The sequence below is a fragment of the Cervus canadensis genome, chromosome 11 (assembly GCF_019320065.1).
Source record: "Cervus canadensis isolate Bull #8, Minnesota chromosome 11, ASM1932006v1, whole genome shotgun sequence".
NCBI classification, from domain to species: Eukaryota; Metazoa; Chordata; class Mammalia; order Artiodactyla; family Cervidae; genus Cervus; species Cervus canadensis.
In genome coordinates this window covers 43,290,045-43,298,444 of record NC_057396.1, presented here as the reverse complement: position 1 = coordinate 43,298,444, position 8,400 = coordinate 43,290,045, and the positions used below count along the sequence as shown (strand labels likewise).

At 42.2% G+C, this 8,400-nt stretch overlaps 1 protein-coding gene across 1 annotated transcript; it reads right to left on the bottom strand.

The window, feature by feature from the left end:
- Positions 1–834: 834 nt before the first annotated feature.
- Positions 835–1,893, bottom strand: LOC122450165 (olfactory receptor 56A4-like). Its single transcript, XM_043482367.1, has one exon. It carries the CDS (start codon positions 1,807–1,809, stop codon positions 868–870), a length of 942 nt encoding a protein of 313 aa, XP_043338302.1. The 5' UTR covers positions 1,810–1,893; the 3' UTR covers positions 835–867.
- Between the last annotated feature and the right edge of the window lie 6,507 nt (positions 1,894–8,400).

Sequence of the window (8,400 nt, the reverse complement as noted above, 5' to 3'; positions counted from 1 at the left end):
CCTGATGGCTCAGTGGTAAAGAATCCACCTGCAATGCAGGAGACACAGCTTCTATCCTTGCTTTGGTAAGATCTCCTGGAGAAGGAAATGGCAACCCATTCCAGTATTCTTGCCTGAAAAATCCCATGGACAGAGGAGTCTGGCAAGTTACAGTTCATAGGGTTTCAAAGAGTCGGATTTGACTTAGTGACTAAATGATGACAATAACACACAAAATACTGAACAAAATGTTCATACTTACTCATTCTGCAAAATGATGGTAAAAAAAAAAAAAATAAGGAGCAGTTACACAGATGGAAAATTTTATCAGGTCTGAAATGATCTGAGGAGCCAGAAGATGTCACCTCTGCCAGAGGTGCCAGAGAAGAATGTCAGGGACGCTCAGGGCAAAACACTTGACCCCGAGAACCAGAGTAATGTCTATAGTCCAGCCCAATCAACTCTTCACAATGCAGAAGTCGTGTAGGGCTCTATCAGGCTGAAAGTGGAGAAAGGGAAGGCTTCTACATCCTTTGTAAATCAGGGGACAGGCAGATCTTTTTAAGGTTATCATATACATTCTGTGTCTTTAGTGGTCAAAAATTCCTAATGTAATCCTACGCCATTGACTAAGGCTTGCCATGCCTCTCATTTAAGGATTCTGCCAAGAAAAATTCCCCAAAATATCTAACAAAGAAAGGATTCCTTTGAAGCAACAGGAAACAAAGATTCATGGAGGAATGTTTTCATTCTTATCTAAGATATTAAGGCAAAGAAAAATCAGAACTCATTTCAGGATTAAACAGTGAAATTCCCTTTCCAGTATACAAATAATTCCTGACTTTTTTTTTAACAATTCCAGGAGTTGGATCTGATTCTTTTTACCTCTTATAACCTCCTGAGCAGTTTCTGGATTCCCTGCTTGATCTCCTTGGTTCTCACACCATAAACAATGGGGTTCAGAGCTGGGGGGATGAGGTGGTGCAGGATGTTGAGCAGGATGGGGACATCTGGGGGAATCCTCTCCCTGGCCAGGTTAGTGATGACCAGAACCAGCAGGACTGTGCTGAAGAAGAGGATGAGGATGAAGTGGGAACCACAGGTGCTCAGGGCCTTGGCGGCAGCTCCCTCAGCCTTAATCCTTAGCACAGCTTTCAGGATAAAAGAGTAGGAGAGAATGATAAGGATGAGGTCAGAGCCCAGTAGGGTCCAGCCTGCCACGAACTGGTAGAGTCGATTGAAGGTGATGTCATCACAGGAGAGTTTGGACACAGAGAGGTTAGTGCAGATGCAGTTCTTGATGATGTTCTCCGCACAGTATCTGAGTCTGGCAGAAAGAATTGGAACGGGGAGAAAAAAGAGGCCATTCCGGGCCACAACGAAGATGGCAGCCCTAGCTACAAATTGATCAGTGATGATAGAGGGGTATCGTAGTGGGTGGCAGATGGCCACATAGCGGTCATAAGCCATGACCATGAATGTGCAGGACTCCATGGCAAGGAAGCAATTCATGATGAACATCTGGAAGAAGCAGCCTGGGAAACTGATGGCTTTATTGTCAGACCAGAAGATGGCCAGGACCTTGGGGATGACGGTGAGGCAGAGCACCATGTCCAGCAGGGAGAGGAGGCTGAGCAGGTAGTACATGGGCTCATGCAGAGAGGCCTCCAGCCGGATGGTGAGCAGGAGGGTGGCGTTGGCCCCCATGGCCAGGACGAAGAGGAGACTGAGGGGCAGGGACAGCCAGTGCTGCCAGTTCTGGTAGTTAGGAAAGCAGATGAGGAGGAATTCGGAGACTGGGGGAGTAGAGTAGTTGCTGTGTGATATCATGTAATGTTTCCTGATCACACTGAAAATTCACAGTCCTTAAAATATAGGACAGAATATATTACCACAGGAAGTATGCATTCTAGATATGGTCTTAACCTATCCCAATGAAGTTTTCAAACCATCATCAATCATTGCTGACATTTAGCTGAACAAACTGTATGCTATATTATTCTGAATGTTTATATTCATTAACTCATATCATCCTTTTAAAAACACTTAAATGTAATTAATATTGTTATTCTAACTTTGCATATAATGAAAGTGTACAGATAAAGGGGAGCAAGATAGTTTGATCAGAATTAAAGAGTTAGTATGTGAAACCAGAACTGAGAACCAAGGAATCTGCTCTAGAGCTCTTTCACAATATCTAGCCTCAACAAGCACAGTTTAATTAAGGCTGTCCTTCCCTCGGAGTTTAGAAGGGACAGCTATACAGAGGGCTCTGTTCAGCTGGCCTCATGGAAGTCTTAGAAAAGCCCAGCCATTTCCATACAATTGGACAGGGACTGACTTCAGGATTCTTTATTTTCATAAAAGATTAGAAGTATTCTTTGACCCCACCCAAGGAGAATACGTTCTTCCAAACTCAAAGAGGATTCCACTTCAAGGCATAATGTTTACCATTCTCTTACTGGATTATTTGCTGCTATTTCTCTTTGTGAAATTTGAAGAGTGCTTTCTTTGGCTCGATTCCTTTAGAAAAGACTGTGAATTTCCTATTCTAGTGACAGAGACAGTCAGTATTGAGGGATACCAGGAGGTTACCAAAATTAAAATAGAAAACCAGTTAATGAGTGAGTTTTAGGTATATGACCCTCAATAGGAATTCATATACCTAGCTAGCAAAATTATCTGTGATTTCTTGTGGCCGGACCCAATGATCCCAGCATTTGGAATCTGTTCTGTAAACTCATCTGCTTTGATTCCATTTGTTTCTTGGATTGGGTACTGTCTTATCCCCCTCACTGCTAAACAGAGATTAGGGTGAACCAAGTACTAAGAAGGGTGACAACAATGGATGCAACAGCCAAAGAACAGGAAAGAGCCAGAGAATCATGGCAGGATGAAGGCGGGAGCCCAGGCGGTATATAATCAACAGATCTGAGGTTCTTAATGATGTGTACTATATGTGTGTGTACTATCTGACAAGTCTCCTGTAGGAGGGTGAAGTGTGTGCAAGGAGGTATCAGACTCTTGCTGTCAGAGAAGAATTGGAAAAAGGACTTTCACTTTGAATGTCTCAGACTTCCCAAATACAGATTTTCATCAAGATAACCCATATACACACACACAATTTCTACCCATTATAGGGTTTTTAAGACAAACCAAGGGTTCTGGGATTAAAACAGCAATAGGGAAAATTATGTATCAACTCTGTCTTGTATTCCCATTTGTGATTAAGAAAATTACCCTATGCAAATCAGAGAAATAAGAAGAAGAGTAAACATATCCACCTTTTCTGAAAAGGCTTCTCCTTTCCAATAACCTCAAGTTCTGAATCCTCAGAGTGGCTCGATCTATTTGAACAAATGAGAAAAGAGTCAGTGCCTTCTCAGTACTCGGTCTTATTGTAAAGCATGCAAATGTATAGCATGGATTAAGGAAAAACAGTTATCTTCTGAGAGCTTAATTAATAGAGGAAAATTAACCTACCAATACTTACAATACAGTATAGCTGTGGCTCTAGTAAAGATGATCTTACAAACAACTGGAAAGAGACCAAAGTACAGGTGAATGAAGCAATGTGTTATGCTTGAAAAGTAGACCTTAGATGCAAATGAATTCCAATTCTGGCTTTTATGCTCATTGTACCACCCTGACAGCTACTTAAACTCTTTGGTACCTAGTTTTCTCATTTATAAAATAGATAAATGATATTTAGCTTCAGTGTTTTTGTGGGGACAGAAAGGATCATTTCCTGAGATTCTTTTAGCCCAGGGATATGACAAGCTAAGGATAGGAAACAAAAAGGGGTAACATTCACCTGGGGAGAGGAGAGGGTCACTCTTACAGGTAATAGCAAGAGAACAAAGGTCTGCCTAGGTGGATGCTCAGTCATAAATAATGATGGGGTTTTATGGGCTGGTAGATCCTAATTTCTTTGGGGAGAGGAGATAGGAGAGGAGTGTCAGGAAACAAAGTTTACAGGCATGAGGGAGCATACTCAGCCATTCATGGCCCACCTAGCAGTAGGCAGTCAGGTACATCCTAAGGAATCAACAGAGAATTTGACACAGGGAATTGCCATGCTAAAGATGGGACAAAGGAGACTTGCACACAAGTCTTAGAGAGTCCTGAATAGTTCAAAGGAAAAGTGAGGAAGATTTGAACACAGTCATGTAGGTGGAGAAGAAAGGATGTATTGGAGGGGTGAGGAGGACTCTTGAATTTGGTGTAAGAAAAGATGAGATGCAGGGAGACTGGAGTTAAGAACATCACCAAAAGTCACAGGAAATAAATGACCCTTTAAGTGACACAGGAAAGAAATGTCCCTTTCAGACCTCCAATAACACTGATATATTATAGCAATATACTTTCAGCTCCATCTTCAGTTCAGTTCAGGTCAGTTCCGCTGCTCAGCCGTGTCCGACTCTTTGCGACCCCGTGAATCACAGCACGCCAGGCCTCCCTGTCCATCACCAGCTCCCGGAGTTTACCCAAACTCATGTCCATCTAGTCGGTGATGCCATCCAGCCATTTCATCCTGTCGTCCCCTTCTCCTCCTGCCCCCGATCCCTCCCAGCATCAGGGTCTTTTCCAATGAGTCAACTCTTCACACCATGTGGCCAAAGTACTGGAGTTTCAGCTTCAGCATCAGTCCTTCCAATGAACACCCAGCACTGATCTCCTCTAGGATGGACTGGTTGGGTCTCCTTGCAGTCCAAGGGATTCTCAAGAGCCTTTTCCAACACCACAGTTCAAAAGCATCAATTTTTCAGTGCTCAGCTTTCTTCACAGTCCAACTCTCACATCCATACATGATCACTGGAAAAACCACATCCTTGACCAGACAGACATTTGTTGGCAAAGTAATGTCTCTGCTTCTTAATATGCTATCTAGATTGGTCATAACTTTCCTTCCAAGGAGTAAGTGTCTTTTAATTTCATGTCTTCAGTCACCATCTGCAGTGATTTTGGAGCCCAAAAAAATAAAGTCTGACACTGCTTCCACTGTCTCCCCATCTATTTCCCATGAGGTGATGGGAACAGATGCCATGATCTTAGTTTTCTGAATGTTAAGCTTTAAGCCAACTTTTTCATCCTCCTATTTCACTTTCATCAAGAGGCTTCTTAGTTCCTCTTCACTCTCTGCCATAAGGGTGGTGTCATCTGCATATCTGAGGTTATTGATATTTCTCCCGAAAATCTTGATTCCAGCTTGTGCTTCTTCCAGCCCAGTGTTTCTCATGATGTACTCTGCATAGAAGTTAAATAAGCAGGGTGACAATATACAGCCTTGACATACTCCTTTTCCTATTTGGAACCAGTCTGTTTTTCCATGTCCAGTTCTAACTGTTGCTTCCTGACCTGCATATAGGTTTCTCAAGAGGCAGGTCAGGTGTTCTGGTATTCCCAACTCTTTCAGAATTTTCCACAGTTTATGTGATCCACACAGTCAAAGGCTTTGGCATAGTCAATAAAGCAGAAATAGATGTTTTTCTGGAACTCTTGCTTTTTTGATGATCCAGCAGATATTGGCAATTTGGTCTCTGGTTCCTCTGCCTTTTCTAAAACCAGCTTGAACATCTGGAAGTTCACAGTTCACGTATTGCTGAAGCCTGGCTTGGAGGATTTTGAGCATTACTTTTCTAGCGTGTGAGGTGAATGCAATTGTGCGGTAGTTTGAGCATTCTTTGGAATTGCCTTTCTTAGGGATTGGAATGAAAACTGACCTTTTCCTTATAGTCTCTTTTATATTCCTTAATAGCCGGAACCTTTTTTTTTTTCTCTACATATGTATTCTCCTCATTGAAAGTAAGGCCTCTTCTAAGAAGTGAGGACTTGTTGGCCATCTGGGGCATAGATTTGATCACCAATACTCCAATTCCATTAGTTTTTACTCACAGGCTAATATCTACAAAGGAGTGGCTGCTGTGATTCTTTGTTCCAGGCGCTAGCAAAGAAAACATGTTCTCTGACCATGATATACTGAATCTGGAAAGGTCAGATAAGTCTTAAATAACCAAAAATATAACAGAATATCCAAGCCCAGAAATGGCTGCCTAGAAAAAGGAGTGATCATCTTGGCTCATAGATGGATTTAGACTAGGTCGGAAAGAGAGCTCCTGACCCAGCCAGGCACACAGCCTTGGTCTCCCAGCCGTGATATGGGTGAAGGGCTTTGAGCCTAGAGTTGTTTGAAGCCCATAAACCTTGTATGGCCACAGGATCTAAGTATCTTCACAGGATCTACATCTGCACTAGGCCCTATTGAAAGCATCCCATCTCCTTTTTATTCCTGGACTCACCTCCTTTCCTCATTGTCTCCTTCCTCACAATTTTCCTGGCCCCAGCATGGGACTTACCACCTCCAGAAGTTTGCACTGCTGCTGCTTCTGGATGTTGGGGAAAGTAGCTGAACTGGCCCTTACAAAAGCTCTAGAGGCTGATTTTATGGGCTCTGGCTTCACTGTGCCCTTCCATCCCCATTGCTCACAGGGGTTGATGCCCTTATTAGACACCTGTACCCCAAGGCCCTGTGGTCTATTTCCCAGTAGAGTATATTAATTCAGCACTGTGAACAGAGTAAGAGAGAGAGAGAGATCAAAAGCTCTTGGGGAGTCTGAATAAAGAAAAAGAAACCCCAAGAAAATAAGTGTAAGAAAACTGAGGGATGAGAACCTTCTCAGAAAAAAATTTCTATAGTCTCAACCTGTGGAGAAAGGACAGAATAAATTACCCTCAGCAACTGTAAGTCTGTGTAGGGAGGTGACAGAGGAACACCCCCAATGATCAAAAGAGCAGGGATCTCAGAGGAGCATGGACCACAGGCAACTGTGGGGGCCAGGAAGCACTTTCCATGTGTCCCATCTCATGCGATGGGAGAATCAGTGGTTTGGATCCAAGCAAATACCTGGGAGGGACCCTCTTTACAAGTGGACTCATGTCCAAGATTTTACCTTCATGACTATTCTTTGTCTGAACTGTCACTGTGGTTGTAGGAAATACTACTGTTAACAATACACATCTTATACAGAACAACATTTAGCATTGCTTTCTTGGGAAAACAAGAGGAATTGCCACCAGTACAACCACCATTCTGAATTGAAAATCAGATCTAAAAATAGCCTCTCCTGTGAAGGTCTTCAAATGCTTCTTAAGATAGGGACACTTAGGCTAAATGTGGGATCTTTGGGACTTTGTGCACAGGAATCACAGAGAGAGGAGTGCAGGTGGAGTCTGGTTCTAAGTCTCACACTCTCCTACACACAACTGCTGGAGAAGGAGATATCAGGGCAGAAAAAAAAAGAGGGCGGGGAGCAGAGAAAAAGAGGAGAGGAAGACAGAAAAAAGGGGGAAGGGAGAGAAGAAAAGAGGAAGACAGGAGATTAGTAAGGAAACATAACAAAGCTATTGAATGATTGTAGTTAATGTTTTTATGTATACAATTGAATTTACAAAATCACAGTTAAAAAATTGATTTTGTCCATGCTTGTGAGAAAATGAAACTAAAATATGGCAGGTTTAAATTATCTACCTAATTCATATAGCTAACTATAACCTAGGCAGGATAAGAAAGGTGACTTCCAAATATTAAAATTCAAGTCTCTTTAGAAAAAAGTGAGTGTCAGGAGGTTCTTTCTCAAGAGTATATGGCACATTGATCATTCCATCACTCAGTGAAGAGCAGGAAGAATGAGGCATGGTGATCACTATATTGTGTTTATTATTTGATAAAGTATGCAATCCATTTGGCTGAGGAAAAAAGACCGGTGCAAAAGAAAATCAAAGTTTATGATTCTAAGCAAGGCAGAATTTACTTCACAGCAGGAAAAAGAAATGAAATTTTATAGTCTCAAAAATATCTTCTAGCTGATACTAGTTATCTGGATAATGTAGTACAGAGCTCCTCAGACTTCTCTCAAGTAATCAATGTACCTAGGAAGTCAGGGAGCCTGCGGCCACCTCACCCATGAGGAAACAAGATGCATGGACCCATAAATATCCCTCTTTTGGCTCAGTCTACAGACAAATCAATACTTACTTTTACAGGAGTGATCATAGGTCTTTGGAAACTCTCAGCCTATTTTTCAAACAGGACACAGTTCTTAATTCTATTATAAACATCCAAGTAAATGCAACAAATTCAGTAACTTTGTTGAGGAAATCCATCAAGGTCTGTCTTTCCTAGATATAAACACCTCTAGTTCCCCTTCCCAATTAGGTCCCAACAAAAGTGTCTCCTGACAGACAACAAACTACATGAACTCTAAGACTGAGCAGAAAATTGTCATTTGTTTTAATTAAATGTTGAACTCCTGAGGTCACCATGGCAGAGTGACAAGGCAGGTCTCAGGAGAACGTTTAGATGGTCCTGAGCTGAGGGCTGGGTCTGGAGAGGGATTCAGATCTCTGCACCACTTCCATTGG

Excerpts from the sequence above, each read along its gene's own strand:
- LOC122450165 (XM_043482367.1), bottom strand. The coding sequence starts at position 1,809 with ATGATATCACACAGCAACTACTCTACTCCCCCAGTCTCCGAATTCCTC.